The following is a 24,689-nucleotide window of genomic DNA, read 5'->3' as shown; positions in this document are numbered from 1 at the left end:
GGGACCTCGGCACGCCAGCCCTGCCTTTAGATGGGAGAGGTTTTCACAGCCGTAGGCCATGTTCTGAGGCAAGTTTCAGGGTGTCATTGCTGTCGGTTCTCCTGTATGCAGGGCAGTTTTGATGGTGGGATTTATTTATCCCAGAATGCCAGCCCCTGTCCCCATCTTGTTCCCTCTGAATGACAGCTGGGCTTCTGCTCATTTGACCACGGAGGGTCTCCTGTTGAGGCACCCCTGATTGGCTGACGGGCCGTGCCCGGGGCCTCCCACTGGCCGACCCTCCCTGCCCCCATGCCTGACTGTGACACTCTGTGCAGATGAGGCCGGCTGGCAGTGGCCTCCCTGAACATTGCTTGCTGCTGCTGTGTGCACCTCAGAGCCTGGCCCGCCCCTGCCCTTGCAGTGCCCACTCAGCGGGAGACTTGGCCAGGCCCTGCCCATCTGTGTCCCCATTCTGTTCTCAGAGCCAGTCCACCCAGCACCTGCTGTGGTTGTGTAGCCTGGCATCTCGGCCCTGCCCCTACCCATGACGTTGCCAGGCCAAAGTTTGGACCGCGTGTTATAAAGTAGGGCACCCCTGACAGTTTCAAGCCGGGCAGGAGCATGATTTCACAAGACGTAGGACAATTAGTCAAGCACAGCCCGTCCCAGTTGGGGAGGTCGCGGTCCGTAATCCGCTACCATCTGGAAGGTCTCCCTTCCCCTTCACATGCGTTTGGGAAAGCGTTGTTTTCTTGCCAGACACAGCATGACAGCCTTCACTAATGGCCACAGATCTGTCAGGTCATGTGCCACCGTGTCCTCCGACAGGCAAGGAAGCCACTTCCAAGGAGCTGCTGGGCAAGTCCCACTGTGACCTGCAAACCCCCCCGCCTGCTCCTGCAGCCGCCGTCCCTGGCATGAGAAGGTGTCTGGCGCCCTCTGGTGACAGCTGAGTGGAAATGCCTGAGCATCCGTCTCCCGTTCCCACCTATGGGGGAATGCAGGCTTGTTGACTTGAGGATGGGTAAACTAAGGCCCAGAGGACGCCCTGCTGAGTGAGGGCAGAGTCCCCCATGGGTGTGTGTATAAGTACTTGGGACAGTTCTGTCTCCTTCAGGCCACTTGGCTCCCTAGTGGCAGTCGGGCTAAGGCTCAGAGAGGAGCCTCCAGCACCCTGCAGACACTGGTTCCATTAGAACTTATTAGAAGGATGTCTGTGGCCTTCAGCCTTTCTTCTGCTGTTTCCTCCTGCCACGTGGTGGGTGGAAGGAAGTGCAGGATTGGGGGCCCAGAGAACCTGAGCTCCTATCCAGTTGTGGGGCCACCCTCTGAATTCCCCACTGGCCTCCCTGCTCCTTCCCTCCGTTGCCCCCACGGCTGCGTCCAGGTTTATCTTCCTGACACAGCGTCAGCCAAACACGCCTATGCCGGGAGCTGCCATTGCTCCCGTGACAGGCAGCCAGCCTGACCCGAGTCCTCTGTGACAGCGCCACAGGCCTTTGCTGGTTGGCAAGGGCCTCCCCGTATCGCCTGCCTCGCGGCCAGGCCCGCCCACCTCTCCCATCTCCCAGACTGCCCTTCGCTCTCCTTCCTCGCTTTTCTGAAATCCTTGGTCTTCATTCTTCCCACTTGCTGTAAGTGTATCATTGGGCAAGTTACAGCATCTTTCTGTGCCTCAGTTTCCTGATGTGTAAAATGCGAGTGTACCCACAGATAGGGTTGTGGTGCATGGGACGTGCTGGTACCCAGCCCTCGGCGGGCTCGGTGTCAGTGCCCTGTCCCCACGTCATCGTCACGACTCATAGCCCTGATTCAAAACCCGACTCCAGCCCCTGGCTGTGAATGAGCTGCTCCCCTCGTCTGATTTTCTACAGGTCTTCTAGCAACTCAAGCTCACCTCCGTGCGAAAACCACTGGTCTTGTGTGCAACACTGAGCAAACGTACCTCAGCGTTGCCCGCTGCTGGGCACGGGGAGAGGTTCAGCCGTAATAAGTAACACAAGGCTCTTCCTTACACACACAGCTTGTTTTCTACCCGCCAGGGCTACCGGCCACGCAGTGTGCTGCGTCCATTCCTTCCTGACGTCTGGGAGTGCTGGGACAGTGTCATCAATGTTCATTGACTCCCCTGTGCAGCTAATGTCCCACGGCCTTGGGTGGCACTCTGTAGTTTGCAAGTGCTCTCATGTACGCGCGATTCTCACACCGGTCTTGCGAGCTGTGTTAGTTTGCTCAGACTGCCATCGCGAAGTGCCACAAACTGGGGGTGGAGGGGGCTTAAACACAGGCCTTTATTTCCTCCCCGCTCTGGCGGCTGGGAGTGTGAGACCAGGGTGTCGGCAGGGCTGGTTCCTCCTGAGGCCTCTCGCCTCGGCTTGCAGACGGCCGCCTGCTCCCTGTGTCCTCACACGGGCTCCCTGTGTCCTCACACGGCCTTCCTGTGTGCACACACCCTCCTGTGTCTCCTCCTCCTCGTGCAAGGACACCAGTCCTACTGGATTAGGGCCCAGCCTAACAGCCTCCTTTTAACTTAATCGCCTCTTTAAAGGTCCTACCTCCAAATACGGTCACACTCTGAGGTCCTGGGGCATTAGTGCTTCAACAGATGGATTTGGGGGCACACAATTCAGCTGGTGCTCCCCAGGCTGAGACAGGCTGGGTGCCGTCGGCGTGGCCTCCTCCTGTGGCTGTGGGCCCAAGAGGAGGCTTCAGGCCAGGCCATCTCTCCAGTGTCCCCTGCTGGAGGCTGGGGACATGGAAGCCACAGGAAAACTCACCACCCTGTTATCTCAGAATCTGCAGAGAGAGAGCTTCTAGGAAGCCCCTACTCAGCAGGCAAACAGGATGTGGGCCCTTCAGGAAGGTGCAGCCTGTCGTTTATTTGGGTGGGTTTCCTGCCCGTGTGGCTTGTGGTTTCAGAGCGCTCACCTTGCCACGGCATTTTCTCATTTCATCAGCCAGTGCAGTGCCATCACTCATGGGCCAGGGTTTTCTAGGGGCTTTAATGGGGAGGGGGGGGTGTTCTCACTTACTGTAAAGAGACTCAGCCAGCCCAGCTCTGCTCCTTGGTACCTGCCACGTACAAAGAAAGCTACAGGAGAATTTGATGGTAACTCCAGCCCTGAGACATCATTCCCACAGGGGCCCTGGGCAGGGAGCCACCAAAGCCTGGCCCCTGCTGACAGTGGGTTCTCCCCTGTGGGCAGCACATCTGATGCCCACTGGCCGGCCAGCCACAAGGACGTGTGCCCTCACCCTGGTAGGGCCCTGCTGGGCTGGGGGGAGGAAGAGAAGGTTCTGTGAGCTGGGCTGAGAAACCAAGACTATGAAACAACTGCATGTCCTTCCCAAGCGTCCCCAAGACGCCTAGCCTTGTAAGAGGACCTTCATTAGATGCGCTGTTCTCCGTAACGGTAGGCTTCCCACCTCCCAGGCCTGGGTAGTACTCAGTTTAACAAACACTGGGGCTCTCCTCCATGCAAAGGGCTCCATCGCCCCTGTGGAAAACAGGATATATATATTTTTTAAGTTCTCTGCCTTTCCTGAGCCTGCCATTATTATGGCATGCCTAATACATGGAACTTTACTTTTACATCCAGGCAGATTGTAAGCAGGACTGCGGAAGAATTCTCAGAATTCTCAGGCTAGGTGCTGTGGCAGAAGGGGGGGGGGGGGAGGATGAAGAGAGAAAATCCAGGAAGGCCCTGTGGAGGAGGTGGCATTTAAGGCAGGCTTTGAATGGAGGGCAGCCCTGTGGTGCACTGCTCAGGGCCTGGAGAAGAGGGAAAAACGGGGTGAGTACCAGTGCAAGTAAAACCTAGAAGCCAGACAGCACCGGGGGCGTGCCAGGCACGCCAGGCAGAGTTCTGCAGTCAAGCGCACAGTTGTGGTGGCACACGGGGCCACTTTGGCTGGCTGCACGAGAGAAGGCCCGTTGTGCCACACGCTCAGGGAGTGACCTCAGTCTGGCCACGCTCTGTCTGGCTGCCGCTCCACCTTTCAGGGCTGACGTCAGCTAGCATTCAGTTCCTGTCCTCCCCTTTTCCCATGTGCCCAGATGCATTTTGGGTACCACCCGGTTCCTTGGTCAAGGTCAGCAGGAGCAGTGCCCTGTGGTTCTCACCTGAATCCACAGAAAGTCTCCTGGAGAGCTTGAAAAAACTCCTGGTAACCAGGCTGCACCCCAGACCATCTACATCAGATCTCGGGGGGCAGGACCTAGGCGTTAATAGTTTTTTTTAAGTTCCCAGGTAATTCCAATGTGCAGCCAGCGTTGAGACCCAGGAATATAGCTGACTTAAGAGGGGACCGTTCTGATACGTGGGAGGGGGCTTGGAAACTGTTGCACACACCATGTGGCCTTAGTGACAGTACTGTTTCGTTTCCTTTATAAAGTTTGTGGTGGGATGATTCTGTCACACCGATTGTGTGCCGAGTCTGTACGTAAGCTGTGTTCAGAGAATGGTTGCCTCCTCGTCCTCCCTTCTCTCTGCCTCCCCCTGAGAGATAAGCAGGGTCAGGGACGTCATGCTGCCAGGCTGTGGCAGTGGGCACGGGATACATATGCACCCCATGTTTGGCAGGCTTCCTGCTGTTTATGGATCATGTTTTATTCATGCACGTGTGGTGCAGCTCGCTCCTTCTTAGGGCAGACATTTCAGCCTGCGCATTTCAAGATGGAATAAACTGAGGGCACAGAAGGCAAGTGGGAGTGATAAAAGCAGTGCGCTGACCCCGGGTTTCACGGGCAGTTGCGTAGGAAGTGGAGGACGTGAGGTGGCAGAAGCCCGGACTCTGTCGTTTCTAGGCTGAGGCTGCCCTCTAGTGGGGAAGAGGCACAGCCAACCTGAGCAGCCTCTGCGTCCTACCCACTCGAGGGGACCATGCAGGGTTAAAATGACTCTGAGTCCAGCTAAAGAAACAGAGACACATACCCAGGGGACACCAGCCACGCAGGCTGCCCTTCTTGGACTCATCATCCCTGAGACATAGAGACATCTAGAAAACATCGACTACGTTCTGGGCACCAGAATTGCATGTAATTGCATGCATTGCATCTAATTCTCATAAGTGTTCTCATTCCCAGACTCAGCGTTGGGAAATGAGTCATCCAGAAATTAAGACATGTAGCCAGCAGCCAAGCTGAGCTGGCTGATTCCAGAGGCTTCACCGCTGTGTGATGTCCCATCTGTTTTTCCTCTTAGAACCTAGGTGGTCCTGGAGGCCTGAGTTCAAATGCACCTCTGTCGTATACAAGCTGTGTGGCCTTGAGGCAGTTGACCAACCTCTCTGAGCTTCCATTATTTTCATCTACAAACAGAGTATGGTGACATGAACCTTATCATGGGGTCATGAGAATTTTTGTTTAACCTCCAGTAATTCAGATGGGATAAAGCCTTGAAGAAAGCTATTGCCTCAGGATGGTGGGAGAATAGTAGGTTGCCCCACTTTCTGAATGCATCCCTTTTATAATCAGACAAAAACAAAGGATGCATTAGACCACTTCCCTTTGAAAAGAGGCCGAAGCACTCACCCACATATACCAGCCCAGTGAGACAGTCCCGGAGAGAATGTCGTCTCATTTTCTCGAAGTTGTACCGGGCACATCTCAGGAGCCTTGCAGAGAAAACTGCAGACTCCCCCTGAGGTGGTCTTTCACTGTGTCACGCACAGAACCCTCAGTGCCACCATTTATCTGCCCTGCTCAGAGCTGCCTTAGTCACTGCTAAGAAGGCAGGGCTGTCACATGAGCTCACAGTGGCCTCGGTGGCCATCCCTCCCGAGGGCAGGAAGGGATCCAGAGCTGGGCTTCAGGTGCTGGGCAGTGCGGGGTCCAGAGTATATTAGCTTCCGCCTTCACCACTCTCTGGAGGGCGGCTGAGAAGTGCCCGGTTCTTGAAATTCTCTTCCATCAGCACCTTAAATTTTACCGCAGTACATCGTTCTGTTCGCTCCAAAATAGATTCTTTAGAAAATCTTATCCTTTATTTCCAGGCTTTCTATGAGGAGAGATGTGTTGGGTATTTATTATAAAATTATTCTAAAAAAACATATGAACATCACATATAGAGATACACTGGAAGGGAATATCTAAATGAATACCAGTGTTTTCCTCTGGGCGGTGAGAGAGGCTGTTTTGTGCCATCTCCCTTATAATCATCATAATAATTGCTAAAATCTTGAGCGCTTACTGTATGCCAGGCACTGTGGAAAGCACTTCGTGTGCATTCATTGCTGAAACCTCGAAACAACCTTGCGAGGTAGGTCCTATTATTATCTCCACTTTCAGGTGGAACCTGAGGCCCATTGAAGGTAAAGTAACTTCTCCAAGGTCACACAGCAAGGTCACAGGTGCTGGCCGCCTCTGGGGTCTGTGTTCTCGGTTACGATGCCTCTCCATCTTTGGTTTATTCTCAGATCGTTCTTCCATGAGCATGTGTTTCTTTTCAAATGATTTTGTTTTAAAAAGAGGTCTTATTTTTAAATTAAGCTATCTGGTCCCATCAATGCAAAAGCACATTGGAAGAAATAACGTGCAAGTGCAACAAAGCCCAAAAGGAAATATGAAAACTATGATATTTCTTTATGTGATTCTGTCTTTTCCTCATTCTCTAAACTAAGCATCTCTTGCCAAAGTAATCAAATGAAGCAGAAAAGAAAATCTGCTGTTGGAAATCCCAGCGAGAAGAGTAACTAACAGCTAATGGTTTTTTGGTGTTTTTTTTTTTGTTTGTTTGCTTGTTTTTGTTTTTTTGGGAGAAAGTCTGTGTTTCAGGAACTTTTCTGAAGCCTTTTTGGTGGGGGCTCTTGCCCTGCCCACTATACAGAGAAGCAAACTGAGGCCTAGGGAGCATTTGTGCCATATTGAGGCAGGTGTCCTTCCCCCCCAGCAACCCTCAGAAATACTAGCAGACTGGTCTCATTTCAAAGTGAGTAGGGCCGCTGGTAGAGATGCCTGGGTTTCTGGACACCGGTTTGGCTTTGCATGAAGTTTGTGCGTGCAGGTAGCAGCGGCCTTCACGCCTGTGTCCCGGCCCTGGTGGGCTGTTGGCATGGACTCCAGGCCTCACGTCGCATGCTGGCATTCTGTCCTTCACACGATGCAGTGCGTGCTGCCCTGGCCAGCCCACTGATGGGCTCTTCTTCTTGTCTATTAGGGAGCAATGCAGAGCAGGCCTCCAGGGGCCTGGCTGCAGAAGCCTGGGCGCCCTGAGAGGAGGAAAAGGGGGTACCCACAGCTTCTTCCCTTCCCCGGGTTCTTCTGTCACCCCGCCAAGCCATGGAGCATCAGCAGAAATGAACATTTGTGAGGGGCTTCGTCTGTGCTGGGGTCACACGGGTCCTTACCTCTGCTGTCTTTTATTCCTCCGTGCAGCACCCTAAAATATGTCTTCTTAGCATCTCCACTTTTCAGAGGTGGAGCCAGTGTAGATGGGATGGACTTGCCCAGGCATGCCAGCTGGTAAATGGCGGTGCTGGATTCACCCCGGCCCTACCTTCCGGCAGGTGGGAGGGGCTCCCTGCTGCGTGCTTTGGTTTCTGGGGTGCCATCCATCACCCACCTGAAGGGCTTCTTCACCGTGAGGCTGGTGCGTGCGGTTGCCTGTGAATAGCAGGGGTTCGGGGTTGGGGGTTTGCCCTTTAACTTGGGCTAACGGGACCCAGTGCTGCAGAGGGGCACCAGGTCTGGCTGCCACCTGGAAGCCACACGCCATGGGGCAAGTGGCTTAATCTCTGTGGTCCTCAGTTCCTTCTTGGATAAAACTGGGAAGACAGCACCACCTCATGGCCTGTCAGGAGGAATCATGAGACAACATGTAAATCCCATAGCCCGCTCCCTGCCCGCATTCAGTGAGCACGCAGTAAGGGGCCAGTAGCCGTTTGTACATACAGACTTATGTGACACAGGCCCATGTACGTGAGAAACGTAAGTCATGTTCTGTGCAGAAAGTATGTCACAGACTGACAGATTGTTGTGAAACAAACATCCGTATGACTTACAAACAAACCAAATGCAGAACCAGCACCTAAGAACCCCACTTTCACCCCGCCCTGCCTTCTTCTAGATGGTAACTTCCTCGCTCTCTCCCCCACAGCAGTAACCACCATCCTGGTACTATGCATTTCTATACGATTTAATACACTTTCATTCATTCAGTGTGACACACTAATGATGTGTGTGTATCACATTCCACAAACACACACAAAATGTTTCTTAGTACTTTCATTAGTTATCATGTATCACTAATAATACTACAGTTAACTAATTTGTCCTGAGCCAGTAGATTCCAAATAAAAGTCTCCATTTGGATTTTCCAAACTCTTCTGGCTCTATGATTTTCCTTACAGTTTGACTACCTACTGGTGTATCACTAAATAGTTTAGTTTTACTGTTTTGAATTCTGGATAAGTGAGGTCACGCCAGTATGTATTCTTGCCTGTCTGTGTTCTTTTGCTTGGAATTACGTCCTTTAAAATACGTCCATCTTGTTGGTGCTTTGATATCTTTGCTTTATAGTAATCCCGTGGTATGGCGGTGTCACGCCTGGTTTCTCTATTCTCCAAAGGATGGGCATTGTTGTTTGCATGTGGGGATCTCACAGTGTTGACACATGAGCATTTTTGCATGTATCTCCCAATACCGGTTGGACTTTCTGCAGAGTATTACGTTGGAGTTAGAGTTGTGGGTCATTGGGTCATCTTCCGTTTTTCAGACACTGCCCAAGGTTTGCCAGCGGCTGTCCGATTTACACTCCTACCCCCCGTGTACATGAGTTCCAGATACCCCTCATCCTTGCCCCCCAAGTCAGTCAACCAGGAAGCCAGGGTTTTTGACTGTTTGGTTCCGTGCTGAATCCCCCTTCCTGAGAAGACTGCTTGGCACGCAGAAGGATCTCAATAAATGTTGATTGGATGGATGAATGTCTGAGTGTTTTCATGGGGACACCACGGGGAGAATTCAGGCTGAGTTCGTCCACCTTGCGAACAGACCAGAATTCCCCTCCGGCGGAGCCCAGATGCCCTAGGGTCGCAATCATCTCCTCCCTTGCTCTTCATGTGCCCTGTGGACCTGTTAGCATCCACCCTTCACGCTGGCTGCTTCGCTTACCTGGACACATGTGTGGATGTTCCCCATAGACGGCCAGCATCTTCAGGGAAAGGCCACTCACTCACTCTTGTTTTTACCCCCAGGAGCTGGAGAACAGTCAGTGCTTGGGAAGTGTCTAGCGTAGTGAAATTTAGTTGGAAACTGTGCATTTTAATTTGAGCTCAATACTTTTCCAAAACGATCCAATTCTAGGTACTCTGTCCACCAGCTACTCACGCCTGTGCCTAGTTCCATCTTTGCAAGTGCTGTGGAAAAAAAGAGCTGGAGTCCTGAAACTACTATTATAATCACAGCACATAGCAACCCCAAAATGCGGGGGGGAAATGCAAAATTGAAATGAATAAATACCTAATTAAATGTTCTCAAGCATACCATTATGTCAGCTTTGTTACTTGCTAAATTTAATGCTGATAAACATTTCATTACATTTGAAAATAATTTGTGGCTTCAGTTTTTCTCACTTTACAAAATTCCTGAGTTTGCACAGTGAGTGCTGAGAAATCTTAGCCAACCGTAAATTAAATGAATTGCATAACGCCAAATAAGTGTAAAAACAAAATTATAAAAATTCCTTCACAAAATGTTTATGGCAGAAAAAAATGTTTAATGATAGACATGTCTGTATTTTAATGTTTGATATGATGTGGATTGAGTCCTGTAAAAATAAGTGTACTTGGTGCCCACAAATATTTTAAAGCAACCTACCAAAATATTATAGAATTCCTGCGTAATACAAAATGTTTCAGTAGAGTTTCTAAAGAATTAGAAATGCAAGCTTTCCCCTTCTCGGGTTTTTAAACTAATTCCCTTTATGTCATTTGTAGGATCAGACTATTCGTCCGATTGATGTAACATAATTTCCTTGACCTTTGAATGGCCTCTGTTTTTGTCATCTAATCTTTGTTTCATGTTCTTTTTTCAGGAATCCTGTTCACGATGCTGGTATTCGGACCAGCCTGTGGATTTATCCTGGGCTCTTTGTGTACCAAAATCTACGTGGATGCTGTCTTCATTGATACAAGTAAGGAATACCTCTCAATTTCTAGCCGCCGTCCACAAGCGTTTCCTCCCTTGTAAGGAGCTGTCAGCCTGTGGGTTCGCAGCCCTCCCTCTAAGCGGCAGCGTCCCCCTCTGTAGCTGCTGTCCCACCTGAGGTTAGGAGGGAGGATCGTGAGGTGTGGATTCAGAGGGCCTAGACCCTCAACTCTGCATTCTGCCAGGGTCTACTGGAGGCTGACTGACCCCCCATCCTTGATTTGACTCCTCAACTCTGTGTTTTCCTCTCCTGTAAATGAAGCGTAATGATAATTATCTCTGCCTTGCAGGGCTATGGTAAGAATTGAATGAGGATGGGTGTGGAAGTGCCTGCCGGATACACATGCTCACTGAGTGTTGGTCCATCGACCTATATGAGGACCCTACTTTCTAAACTAAAAGTTGGAGCATGTGTTCTGGAAGTGCAGGTGTACGAATGGGTCAAGGAGACAGAATATTTGGAAATCTTTCCTGTGTGGTGGCCTTTGGAAACACACCACATCTCAAAACCATTTCAATCAACTCTTCTTGTGTTCTTGGCAGGAAGAGCAGGTGTGTTTCTCACATTGCTCCAGACCTGCCCCTCCCACCCACCCACAATTCCGTAGCACACTTTGGTTGAACAGTGTGCTAATCAGGCTGGGCGAGGGCATGCGTGATAACAAATAATCCCCAAATCTGAGTGATTTTATACAACCAAAGTATATTTCTCGGTCACACTGCATGTCCAGTGCAGGTTGGTGGTGCTGGGGACAGTGAGACTTGGCTCGTCACTCACTCCAGGACCGGGGATCACAGAGGTGTCGTCTGACCCCAGTCTGCAGTTGCCACAGCAGGAAACCAGCCTGTGGCAGGTTGCACACTGGTTCTCAAAACCGCTCCTCAGAAATGACACACATTGTTTCTGCTCACATTTTAGTGGCCAGAGCAAGTCAGTGGTGTATCAGTTTTCTATTGCTGTGTAACAAATGACCCCACATTTAGTGACTTAGGACAACAGTTATTATCTCGCGGCTTGTTTTTGTGAGTCTGGAATCCAGAAGCAGCTTAGCTGGGTGGTTCTGGCTCAGGGTCTGGCATGAGGCTACAATCAAGACGCAACCTGGTCTGTAGTCAGCCCAAAGCTCACCTGGAGGAAGATCCACTTTCAGGCTCCCTCCCTGGGGCCTCTCTACAGGGCCACCTCACCAGGGCTCCCCTGGAGTGAACAACCCAAGAGTGGGCGAGAGAGAGCACTTGCGAGAGAAGCCACAGTCCTTTTATAACCCAGTCTCACAAGTGACAGCTCATTGCTTCTGCTGCATCCTGTGTGTTAGAAGCAAGCCACTTGTTCTGGTCTAGACTCAACAGACAGGATCAGTACCCAAGGACGTGATGACCAAGGGGTTGGGGTTGTTGAAGACGATCTTAGACACTATCTACCATAGGTGGTCACAACTCAACCGTGTGCCCGGAAGAGGACGCTATGTTCCTGTGCAGTTAATGAAGTGGGTAGAGAAGGCATGTTTCCTTTCTCTCTGAAAACAGCGTGCAGGAAGCCATTCCAGCTTCTCCTTAATGCCAATCTATCATCGGGATCAATAAGGACTCCCAGCCCCTGCGTTCTCAATCTATCATCTCTTGACAGTGCTAAATTTACTAATTCACCCCAAAGAAATAATGCGGCTTTAAATCCAATCAAGTCACTTTGTGATTCACTCCATTAATCTCGCTGATATATTTACTTGTAGCTAATGATGTTACAAATTTCCAAGTGGAGGGGAAAAAAAAGAGTCAAACGCAGCCTTATTTATTTATTCTTTTAAAGTGCTGGGTCTGTCTGGGAGGTGATTGAACGCTGCTGCTGTTTTGTGGGTTGGCCCTGTCAGTCCTATTCCAAGCAGGATGAGGGTTAGAGAAACAGCACAAGAGGTGACTCAGCTGCCATCTTGCTTTTGTGGACAAAAACCAGCTTCTGCCACTTCACCAAGGCAGCACAAGGCAGGAATAGCAGAAGGGGGTTCAGAAGGGGCCGCATCCCAGTGTCACCTGGACGGAAAAGCCGCATGGCGAGGCTGCACATTTGCCCTCCGCATACCAGCCGTGGTTACTTTGACTCAAGGCCTGTGGATGATCAGAATCTTTGAACCAAAAAGAACCGCAGACATCGTTCTCTTCCAACTCTTTCATTTTGCAAATGTGGAAACTGAGGCCCAGAGAAGGACAGGGATGTCCCCAGTCTAAGGGACATATCTATATAAGCCCAGGCCTCCCGAGAAAGCGTGCGGGTATTTCCACTTCAAGAGTCCCCTGCACTAAGCTGCCTCCTCGGAATGAAACAGCATCTTTTCTCCGAGCCTGGAATGCCCCAGCAGTAGGTGGGTAGCTGGAGGTCCCCTCAGGGTGCCGCGCCTTTGCTCAGGTTGTTCCCTCAGCCCGGAGTGCTGCCCCACCCCCTTCTAGCCAACAGCTTTCCTCCGCCCGCAAGGCCCCGTGTGAAGCCATTTCCTCAGGGTCTCGGCTCATTAGCAGTTTGAGACTGGCCGACTCGCCGTGAGTAAGGCAGATGGGTGCGTTTCCATGCGTCCGGGCATCTGGCTGAAGGCAGCCTCCCCTCCCCCGCAAACCAGTTGACGGCGGGTCTGACCTGCTGTGTCTCTAAGACGCGGAAGGATGCCTTGTGAGTCCGTCTTTGTCTCCTTTCCGGAGGCGCCGGCGGGGCCGGTGCTGCTCTTCGCCAGTAGAGGGCAGGAGAATCTAACTTACTCTGTTAGGGAGCCGGCCGCAGAATCGGGAGTTGCCAGCAGTTTCTAACCTTGTGGCTGAAACTTGTTGTGAGCGGGCTGTATTTTGAGGAGGGTGTTCTCAGTTTTTTAGGGATGACTCGCCCCTATCTTTTCCTCACCTGCTAAGACAGAGCCTCTCTTAAGGACCGTCCATCCCAGGGGAGCGTGTCCTTAAGCATATAGGGGCCACGCACGCAGAGGGCCACATGCTTCTAGAAGCCCAGCTGAGAGCCAGGAGGGGGACCGGGAGAGCAGCGGCCTGGAACTGTGGGGAGGGGGCCAGGCAGGTCCATGGAGGCGCCGTCATGGGGCAGATGGAGGAGAGGGTGTGCCTTCCCGAGAACACACGTACAAAACACATGCAAACAAGACATAAGCAAAGCATTCGGTGGGGTTGGAAGGGAGAGACCAGTGAGGAAGGCCAGGCGACATCGAGTAGGTGAAGTGGGGTGCTGGGGAACGGGGTTGGAGGAACGGCCGGCTATGGGATGGAGAGACCCCAGGGGCAGCTCCCCGGGAGGGCTCCACTGGCGGCATTTACACACAGGGACTCTGCTGTTGCTGCTTTTCGTGTGTGTGTGGTCCCGGCGTGGCTCCCTTTGCCCTCTCTTCTTACGGATGCCGCCTCTGGCAGCCAGGGAAAGAACAATGGTGCCTCCAGAATTTCTTTCTTAGAATAGCTTTGTAAAACTGAGACCAGTCGAGAACAGGGCCTAGAACAAAGGAGGACGTGCTCGCAGAGCCCCCCAAAGCGTTGAAGTGACCAGCCTTAAGCTCGTGCGCTTGTCCGCGCTCAGCAAAGCTGTACCCAGGGGTTACTGCGTTTGGCCTTCAGATAAGAGTTCCCACTGGAACTCTTCTCCCCTTGACAGGTGAGGTGTCCCCAGGTGGTGATGAGCTCTGAGTTCCGGCACTGGAATCAGACCTCCATTTGAATCCCGACTGCACGCCTTACGAGCGTGTGCCCCGGGGACATTTCTCCTCAGGGCTCTGTGCGGCCCACTTAGCACAGGCCTGGCGTGTGGTCGGCACACAGTAAAGCCACGTGTGCTGAGGAACCCAGGAGGCGGACTCATGTCCACGGCTCGTAGGACTCCACCCCCAGACCTGTCTGGCCCCAAACTGAGCAGCTGGCGTCCCTGAATCGTCTCCGGGGATGAAGCCAGAAGGCCACCTTTCCTTGGGCAAAGGCCTCGCTGACGGGACCTCCCCTCACTCACCAGCACTTCCATACAGACGCGTCGGAAGGCGTGTACCAGCCAGCCCCGTAGCGCTGTCGCTGTGTGGTGTTTGCAGCTGGAATACAGCCTGTCTGTCTCTTTGCTCCATGAATAAGGTCCGCAAGCCGAGAGCCCCGACTCTGCCGCGCCAGGACTGGCAGCTGTCGCCGGCATCCTGCTTATCAGACCCAGCCCAGTGGCTGGGATTCTGAGGGATCCACACCGCACTCCACCCTCAGCCCCTTCCTGTCCCCGCTTTCTAATTAGGTCTGTAATGAGACTCTTGGAACACTTGGGTCCCCTAGCAAAAGTTTCACAAAATAGGTTAGGCAAGTAGGTAAATGGACTGAAAGGAAAAAAGAAAAAGAAGACTGCCCAGAGAGCTATAATACCGCTCACACATCACTGTGGCCCGAGAGTAAGAAGTTAACGTCCCCCATTGGCTCTGGTCTGTCCTCTCAGACTCAGGTACCCTCCTGGGTGGGTTAGTGGGTTGGTTGGTTGGTTGGTTTCAAGCTGGTTCAACCCTAGTTCCAGTGATTTTTCTTTCAAACCCATAATGGTAATAATGGGCCTCGGAAATGGGAGGAAATCTCAGCTCCATATGTTTACATGACCTTCGACAGAGAGAGCAAACGGCCGCCAGAAGCTTAATCAGCCTACCCAGCAAAACCACAAAGACACTCTGAATGTCGGATTCCAAGCCATGCTCCAAGACATGGAAGGGTTAGAAAAATGGATCTGAGCCAAGATACCTGTGTGAAAACAGGACCACACCGGGCTAGCCTCATGGCAGGCAGACATTTCCATCGTGGTGACTCAGTGTGGCGCTCTCCTTGCTCCCCTGCTCCCGTGCCAGCGTCTTTCCTCAGCGCCTGGAATGACCGAAGGGTGGACAAGTGGCTGGAGGGAGCTCTGCCCACCCTCTCACAGTGCCCTGGAGATGCCAGGCCTGGGATACCGTCCCCACCCTGTTCTTCTCAGCATCTTTCTTCATCCATGGTTCTCGTTCCATTGGCAGGTTGATGCATCTAAGTGAATGAGACAGATTGGTGCTTTTCAGTTTATTCTGGGCATCCAACTGACAGAAGCCCTCGCCAGAAGGCTGGGACTGCAGTCTTTTGCTTTTTATTTTTTTTTTTAACATCAAGACACTAACTAGAACCAGAGAAGACAAGAGGTTTTCACTCCTTACCCCCAAACTGTACCTAAAACAATACTTTTGTTATCCCAACCCTGCCTAGGACCACTATTCTTAAAGAACATGGATTTTTATTCCCTAAGCCTTTTGTAAAAGTCAGGGCAGGCTCGGTTCTGCTTCGGTAACAAACACCCCTAACAACTCAGTGACTTGGAAAACTAAAGGTTTATTTCTCGCACGTGCCATATGCCCAGTGCAGATCAGCGGGGACATTTTGCTCATTGCAGCCTCCTGGGTACCATCTTAGGAGAAATTCACATGTTTCCATGGTCAGGCAGGGCAAGAGCGTGGCCAGTGATGCATCAGCTCCTAAGTATCTACCTCCACACAAGCGACGTGACCCGTGTCCCCTGCTAGTCCCTTGGAAGCACTGTGGCACATGGACGCACCAAACTTCACAGTGGGGGAGGTGTGGTCCTCTTTGTTCTCAGAAGAGGAGACCCAATGGCAGACATCAGTAACGTCCACCACACCGTTCTTTGCCAGCCAACACGGACAGCTCTTCTTCCATCCTGATGAGAGCTGAGCACGAGCAGGGAGATTCTCACCATAACTAGCCAAACGCCTCACAAAAAAAAATGACCATTCGCTGTGGGGATGGGTAGAGAAAGGAAGTGCCTGACACAAGATGTCTCTCAAACTGGGTTCAAGCATCAGTTGTGTTCCTAGAACCAATATAAGACTGAAACTCTGCTCACGAAGCCGACCCTGTCCTGAGAGCAACATGCACCAAAGCCCCCTGGTTTCTTCTCGGCGTGTTATTCCTCTCCCTGCCACAGGACGCTGGGTATTTCAAATGGAGGGGGGGAAATCACCCACAATAATCAACTGTGGTTGTTCTAAGATCTCCCAAATCCTGCCCTCCACACGCCTGCCTGCAGACCCTTCCCCTCCCCTTGCCCAAGTGGCAGGCACACCCTGTCTTACAAACGGAGCAAGTGTCAGCTTTCCACCCACACGCAAGTACCTACAGGGAGTGAGTGGACACACTCACATAAACAGCCACCACCCCGTGGCAGCCTCTCTCCTTAGGATGTTTTCTCACACAGGAAGAGAGTCACTAACTTCCTCACTAAAATAGGCCCCTCCACGTGCTACTAATTTTATTCCCGCAAACAACTGCCAGGATTTCTCTCTCTACGGGCTCACATCTGCCAGCATTCAGTTCCTCTTTCCTGGTGCCCGCAGACAGCAGAGCTGCTTCTCACCATTCATCGCTCCGCAGTGGGTGAAGAAAGCTGTGAATGAACGGTGAAAACATTCCTGCTCAGCGACCCCAGGCAATCTTACCTCCTTTTCTTATTTGCATAAAGATGCTTTCGAGATCACCTTGTGTTTTTCCATGCCATCCCCTTTTTCAGATATCTGTATCTTAAAATTCCCATTCATATAAATGTGTGCCTAAAAGTGGAAATAATAAGAGCGCCTACTGTGTACCGGGTGGGTCTTGCTCATTCCCTTATCCTTGCAAGCACTCTAGGTGGACGTCATCTTTATGTTGCAAATGATGGAGCTAAGGCTCAGAGAGGGCGGGGAACTTGCCCAGTGTCACATGCTAGTAAGTGGCAGAGCTGGGATTCCACACCGAACCCGCCAAAGCTTACACGCCCTCCTCTCCAGCGTGCAGCTTCGCAAAAGCATCTGGTCCATTGTAGTGCCCTGGGTATTGCTCCTGGGTTGATGTCCAGGTCCCCAGCGGAGACCACCAATATCCCAAACGGCCACCTCCCAAAAGAGTTGGTTTATTACACAAAGCACAGGAATTAACCATCTACCTAAGGCCCTCGGGGAGCTGAAAACAAAGTCCAGACAACCGAGAGGGATCGCCGGTGTCCCAGAGTGGTCAAGGGCCTAGCTTCTGGCATGTGAATGCCTATGTTCCATCTTTGTGAACTTGGGCAAGGTCCTTCATTTGTGAGCCTCGATTTCTCCATCGGTATAAAATGGGTAATACAAGAATCTACCTCGTAGGGTTGTGGGAAAGATTGACGGGAACATTTAAGAATGCACTCTGCAAAAGGCCCGACGCAGAGGAAGCCTTCAATACATGACAGCTGGCATTGTCGTCAGTGGGAGCTAAAGAGTTTTCAGGGAGAGCTTTTTCCAAGTGGTGGTCATCTGGTGTCTGTGGTCATGTTTCTGTCCATCCATCTGGTCCATGCCTGCAGCCCTGTTAGTTGTTAGCTCATAGGCTGGGGCCCAGGTCTCCAAGAATTTCCTTCCAGGCCCCAGGGATAGCGATTATTGTCAGAGAGACATTTCTCAGCAGCTCATCTGGGAGCACTGCTATGAGGCCATTGTAGAGAGAGGGGCAAACATCTACCAAGGGGTAAGCTGTAGTTTATGTCTTCATGACTTCAGCTCACACATCAAAGAAATAACAGTACGAGACCGCCACACTGCGTGCGGACTACTTTTAAGCTTATAAGTGGGTTGCAAAGCTTTCCAGTGGAGGACTGGCCCCAAACCACAGGCCACTGCCTATCCACTCGCAGCGTGGAAGCAGAACCCTCGCTGTAAATATTATGCTGACGTCGACGACGCGCTTAAATTCATGCCAGGCACTCTTCTGAGCACGTATGTCTGGAGTGGCTCATTTGGTCTCCCCAAAACTCGAGAAGGATTGTCAGCATCATCAGTGCTGTAGAGAGAAGTCAGCTGAGGCATAGAGCGTTCACATCACTGACCTGAGGTCGCACGGCGACGCGTGAGCAGGATTTCAGGCACCCTGGCTCTTCTGCTCGGCGCTGCCCCTTAGGATCTGTGAATGCGATTTAATACAGGGCCTGGGGTATTGAATGGGATCCCAGATTAGCTGCTTTTTGGGGGTTACGGGTGAGTCTACATAATAGTGAAAATGTACCCTTCAACAATCCATGTTTCTGTTTCCTTGTGTTATTGTTAGCACACCTTGGCAGTTCTGCCAAGCCAGTCAGTTCCGGACTAAATTCAGAGGGTGTCTGGCTCCTCACTGTTTTTGTTGAGACTGCTACAAGCACAGAACAGACAAGAAAATTAAGGCGGGAAGGCAGTCAAGTCTTCAGCTTTGGGAGAAACAGAGGCACCCATGGGGAGTGACAGGCTGCTTTGCCTGGCGTTCCGTGGCCCCCACCCCAGGCCCTTTGCGAGGCTGCCGGCCCATCTGTGCTGCTGACCGAAACACCTCAGCCAAACGCGGCCCCTCTGCATCCCTCCCGCTGACTCTGCTGCTTTCTCATTACAGGTAACCTGGACATCACTCCGGACGACCCCCGCTGGATTGGAGCCTGGTGGGGCGGCTTTCTGCTCTGCGGTGCCTTACTCTTCTTCTCTTCCCTCTTGATGTTCGGGTTCCCACAGTCTCTGCCCCCGCACTCAGACCCCGCCATGGAGAGCGAGCAGGCCATGCTCCCCGAAAGAGAGTACGAGAGACCCAAGCCCAGCAACGGGGTCCTGCGGCACCCCCTGGAGCCAGACAGCAGTGCCTCCTGCTTCCAGCAGCTGAGAGGTAAAGGCGCCGCGTCTGTGTGTAGCCAGAGTAATGGGGTGACGGACGGCGGTGGGGGAAGGGTAGCACTAGGCCTGGGTGCTGGGGACTTGAGGCAGAGTCTACTTGTTTTGCATGACTTGCTTCTCCAGGCCCGCGTGTGACTTATTTCTGAGAAGCCGGTGACCTCATTTGCTTAAATAAAAGTTTAATGAAGGGGCAGCAGACTAATGCCCCTAGCAGAGGCCCCCGTGGCTAGCATAGCACCTGATGTATAAGAAATATAAATGTTTGCAGAAGCGAGAACGTGAAAGAGGGAAGGAGGATGCTAGACATTTCATGGAACGCTCTGGAACTCTTTCAGGCCACTTATAAGCCCATTGAAGCAGTAAAGGACTTTTGAAGTTAACGTCCTTTGCCTGATACAGGCATTCTTAAAAAGCCACTTCCAACATGCGTTTCTTTAGATTTACTCTGTCCTTTCATCCCCTCCATGAAAGATGAGAGATGTGTTCCTCTGGAAAGAAATATTAGCTCAGTCTTAATAACAAAGTCACACTTTAGAATGCCGCAAAGTGCTCACAGTCATTTTTTAAAGGAAAAAAAAAATTCATCTTTTCTGACAAAATGGTGAAGTACAGTGATGCAGAATGAGAATGAGACGCACACACACACACGCACACACACACGCGCACACACACGCGCACACACACACGCACTTCCACGTCTGGCACATTTGGTCTCTTAGAGGCGAGGAACATGACAGCGTAGCATCAGAAGCTCCTTTGTGTCTGTAACCACACACACACACACACCCCACTCTCTCACACTGTGAGGTGTGCACAGTACTCCTGAGTTCACAGGACCCCTGAATTCAGGTCCCCTGAAGACCCTGCTGCGTTTTAGAAGTGAGCAGGAGCGAGGCTGGGGCACTGCTTCCCAGGCAGCTGCGGTGGGAGACAGGGACGGTCACCGCTTTGTAGGACAGGGTACACAGATGAGCTGGCCTTTAGCAGCGGCCCGACTGGAAATCTGGTGAAGGTCTCTTTCCTGAGCTCCTGTGTCACGAGGCGTCCCTTCCGTGGGGACGCTGGAGGAGCGTGGACAGGACCTCAGGCTGCCTCGCGCTCAGACCCCGTCCGCGGCTCTGCGATCCTTCACGTCTCCCACTTCTTTTCCCCGAGTGTCCAAGTGACAGTGCTGCCATGAGAACTAAAGCACTGCCCGCAGACGGCTGTTACTGGTACCCGTTAGTCCCTGAGGAAAAGAAGGAACTTGTGCTAATTCCCAGAAGGGACGGAGGTAATAACCTCACGTTGTGTCTGACCCCATGTTCCATGATGGCGTCTACCAAAGCTGCCATTTGAAAGTCTCCGTAGATACTACAGTTCGTCTTCCTGCGTTCCAAAGACTTTGGCACATTGTGTCCTCTTCGGTTGTTTTTGCTTGGACCCCCAGGAAGATGTGCTTAGTAAAAGAGGCCCCCCCCAAATCAGGCCCACTTCGGGAGCCCCCTGGTGGCCAGAGGGGGAATGCCTGCTGCTCCCCTAACAGCGCTGCCAGCTGCCCTGCGGCCCAGTAAGCAGATGCCCAGGAGTAAGTGGGGCCGGCATGAGAGCGGGCCTTGTGAGGGGTCACTGTGGCCCTGGGTCGGGTACCGTCTTTCTAGGTCTCTCCTCATCCCACTGGATGGACCTGTCTTTGTGGCTCTGATTACAAGAGCTGCACCCGTAGTCTCTCGTCTTTCATCTCAGGGCATACAAAGATGAAAAAGACGCAATCTTGGCATCAAAGAGCTCTCCATCCAGTGTAGGGACAGACCAGCCCAGCAGTGAGCAGCACGGAAATGCAGGGGCAGGCAGAGAAGAGCCCACCTCTTGGGTCCGAGGTGTAGGTGAGAGATGTCACAGCCTCAGGATTCTTGGGTTATGATTCAGTTGCCTGTGAACTCCTTTGTTTCATTCAGTCAGTATTTGCTGATACCTTACTGACCTCTCTAGAGGCACAGCAGTGACTGAGGCAGCTTGTATCATTTTTCCACGGGAGACAGGGTTCTTGCCACATGGACATTTCCACCAAGCACACCCTGCAATGCTCCCTGCTGTTCCCAGACACCTCATCCACTTTGCAGCCGCGAAAGCCCGCTGGTGTCCCTGCAGCATGTCAGCTACCCGTCCGTGGGTGCCGATAAGCTGGGCAGCGTGGCACAGAGCAGAGGAATTAACATTGCTCTAAAAATCTATATGTTGCGGTTTCTCATCTGTTTCATTTGAACTCACAAACAGGTTTCCTCTTCAGCCATCAATCTGCATCCCTGCCATGCCATCCACATAGAGTCCCCTGAGGAGGGCTGGCATTGCCCCAAGAGCACCCCCTCTGTCCCTCTCCCTGCTGGGACCGAGGTGGTCTCCCCCACTCCTGGCAGAGTGTACTAGAACTCCGGCTGCCAGCTACTAGCACAAATGGGCCCTAAAACAATGGGTCTTCTTGTCAGGGCTGCGTCCTAGAAGGCAGGGAAGGACCGACCCACTGCGAGCATTGTGGGCGCGTCCTGACCCTCTGATGGGCTTTCAAGCTGGATGAGTGTAACCACGCCAGCCAGTTGAAAATCTGAAGGCAGAGCCCTGCCTTTGATCATTGAGAGAGCAGAGCCATCAGAAGCTGAGCACACCTGTCTCTGTGCTTCCTGCTGACAGCCAAGTGGCCTCTTCCTGTCCCAGAAAATGTAGCTGCACTTGGGGGTGTTGGGGGCAGCGGATAGCCAAGCCGGTGGGGCAGCGGGTGGGGCTTCAGGCTCAGACTTAAAGCCCAGCCTCCACGTGTAGAGGGTGGTTTATGACTCCAAAGCACTAGGCTCCCCAATCCGGCTGATGAGGTGTGTGTTACTAACCTCCGTGCCACCCATCGGGACAGCTGGGCCTGCACCCACGTCCCCGGACTCTGAGCTCGTCCCACTGTTTTCTACAAGGATTCACTCAACTGTTAATGAACTGACTGAAGAGGAAAAAGGGAATCAGCCTGAGGCTGATGGAAGGAAAGCCCTTCCCCTCGGCGACTTTCTGCCACCTGCTCCTTTTCCGAAGGAGGAAATGCTGAGGGCCTGTGCTTTTAGGGGAGATGAAATCTGCCTGGGCTGATACCTTCTCCACCCGACCCCCCTTCCACCGCCCAAAATGCCACCATCACCAGGTTCTGCCCATCTTATCGCCTGCATCTCTCTCCAGCCTACTCTTGGTATCATGCACCAGTCTGCCCTGACCCCTGTGGTCTGTTATCCACACGATGGTGGTTTCAGGACGCGCAGGATCCCATCGCCACCTCCTGGGTAAAGTGATCGAGGCAGAGCCCGTCCCATGGTGGCCCAGCCCTGTGACACTCTGTCCCTCCAGCCTCTTCTCTCCCCACTGCCACCATGCCCTGTTCCCTCCACGCCACCTCCCTTTGCCGGCCTCCTCTCAGTCCTCTATCCCCCGGGCTCTCTTCCTCCCAGGACTTTGCACGGCCCGTTCCCTGCAGTGGAATTCTGATCCCATCTCCAGGCATCGGCTCACACATTGTTCCCCAAGGACGTTTTCCTGCCCTCCTGAGCGTCCCCTCCAAGGCATGTTGCTCACCGTGTCACAGTCGTGATGTTTGTTACCTTCCTGTGGGTGACTATCCAGTTAATCCATAAGCTCCACAAGGGCAGGGTCTGTACCTGTTTGGCCCTTGTACGGAGGTCTCAGCACATCTTTGATAAATGGAGGGATCCAAGGCTCGCTGGACACACACGGCCACCCCAGCACAGTCTGTTGCTTTCCTTAGAGCTGTCCTCACCCCCAACTCCCTTTCAGGGTTTTGGCCTGTGTTTGACCCACCCAGGGACACAGGCTTAGCAGGAGCGCCACCTGTTTGGAGTGCCAGGGCTGGCCCATAGGTGACCCACGTGTGGCGAGGGTCTGCTCCGGGCACCTGGCCGCTGAGTCAGAGGGTCACCGGCCCAGCTGCTCAGGTGACTTGTTCTCATGACTGGGCTGCGTGTCTTTACGTGCCCATCGTCCTGGCAGGTGTTGTGGGCCTTGGCCGGACGCACACCCACCCTCACTGCTCTGCCCCCATGTGGTTGGCCTGGCTGGGGACCCCACTCACGCCGCTGGCTTCTGCATCGCTGTCCACCCTCAGCCAGCCAGCAGTTGGTTTCTGCTGCATTTCCCTTAATTAGGGGCCTGTGCCTTTCAGCACTGGCGATCTGGGAGTTCTTATTCTCAGGCTGAACCGCTGCGTTTTTATCTTGCGATATGTTTTCAGAACTCTGCTTTCTCCTCGTGTGGGATTTCCCGTTGAAATCTTCTTTCTTGGTTCTACGGCCAAGGAAACCATCTGTCCTCGCAAACACTAGGAATCCTATGCCAGGCGGTGGTTCAGATGCTGGCGTGTCTGTTACGGGAGTCGTTAGGTTCCCAGGGACCAGACCGGCCAGTGGCTTCGTGGTGTTTTCACCAGTGTTGATGGAGGACGTGCTGGGGGGTTATGTCCACGCATCAGCCTCAGCTCCTCTTCTCAATCTATTTCAGCAAAGCACCTGACATAACATGTGTGAGGGCAGCACGCACACTGCCTGGCTCACTGTGATACCCCTCGAGGATTTTTCGACTGAAGGAAGGCAGGAAATAGCTAGAAGGCAGCACTTCCCCATGTGGGTTCTTTAGAACACAAGTGCTCTGAGATGCTCGGGGAAAAAACCAAACCACAACAGGGTTGGAGGTGAAGGGAGGCGGTGCTTACAGAACCAAGTTAAGTTTGGGGAAATGTCTTTCTGCTGTCGGGCCCTCATGGAGAGCCATACATTATATTCGACTATTAAAGGCTCTAAAGAGAGCTGGCTGACTTTGTTTTACTCCACGAGCTACAGAACGCTTGTTCATGTTAACTCCAGGCACTTGTGAAATGTTGCTAGAATGCGGTGATCACAGGAGCCTCAAAGGGATGTGCTGAATCCACGAGGGAGGGTTTGAAGACAGGATGTAGTGTTTTGTCCCGATCTGGAGGGACGAGCAGATGCGCACGGGTGGGAGGAGGAGGAAGGCTTCCAGGCTGGGAGGCAGGTGTGAGCAGAGGCAGGGGGCAGACATGCCCGAGACATGGGTGGGGTAGAGACCTCAGGTTTGGGGAATCGGATTTCTAAAGGTCATGGTGAAGGCAGGCTGGTGTCAGCCCCCGCAGCCAGCAGACTTCATGGCATCCGAGGCTGCCTACGGAGGCTTCGGTAAAAGTGATGAAGGAATTACTGAGGCCCTTCAAACGCATCTGGAGTTTTCCTTACGACCCCTTGTTTCCCAGCCTGGGGTTTGAGTCAGCGTCACCTGTACGCTTTCTTGAGATGCACGCATGCGTGGGCTGGACGCACCCCTAGAAATTCTGATTCCATGATTCTGGGGGACGGTGCCAGGCATCTGAATGTCTTTATTAGAATCACGGGTGATTCTAAGTGAGCTCCCAGTTGTCAACAAATGCCACAGGTGGTGGGGTCCTTCGGTGAGTTTCCATTAGGGGCTAACTCATCAGAGCTGGTCTTCCAGAAGTGGCGTCTAACATAAAAGGAAGGGGAGACCCACTCACGAAACCAGCTGGGGACACTCTGGGATGTGACCCTCTGGGAGGCTCACCAGTGACATCAGCGTATTGAAGCTGCTGTGAACCCAGAGCTTCAGGGACGAGCAGTAGGAAGCCTGGGCTTAGAGACGGGCGTTCGTGTCCACTTGGTGGTTTTTGTTTTGTTTTGTTTTCATTGGTTTCAGCTGTACAAAACCATGTACTAGGTAGACACGTACACCCCTCACAAAGTGATAACCCTCCTCCCCCAATCTACTACCCCTCAGACATCGTGTGTAGCTGTTACAGTTCCGCTGACTCTATTCCCTGTGCTGCGCCC

General features: G+C 52.5%; 1 protein-coding gene across 2 annotated transcripts in view; it reads left to right on the top strand.

Annotated features, from left to right (window-relative positions):
- The window catches only part of SLCO3A1 (solute carrier organic anion transporter family member 3A1), a 255,342-nt gene that overhangs the window by 179,585 nt on the left and 51,068 nt on the right, over positions 1-24,689 (top strand). For both annotated transcript variants that reach the window (XM_019726695.3, XM_019726694.3), the window contains exons 3-4: positions 10,014-10,112; positions 18,536-18,799. In XM_019726695.3, the coding sequence (XP_019582254.1) occupies positions 10,014-10,112; positions 18,536-18,799 (363 nt within the window). The remainder of the gene's footprint in view (positions 1-10,013; positions 10,113-18,535; positions 18,800-24,689) is intronic.

This window comes from Rhinolophus sinicus, chromosome 13 (genome assembly GCF_057876585.1).
Source record: "Rhinolophus sinicus isolate RSI-liver-muscle chromosome 13, RSI-T2T, whole genome shotgun sequence".
NCBI classification, from domain to species: Eukaryota; Metazoa; Chordata; class Mammalia; order Chiroptera; family Rhinolophidae; genus Rhinolophus; species Rhinolophus sinicus.
Note: the sequence above shows the minus strand (reverse complement) of the source record. Positions and strands in the feature narration are given on the sequence as shown.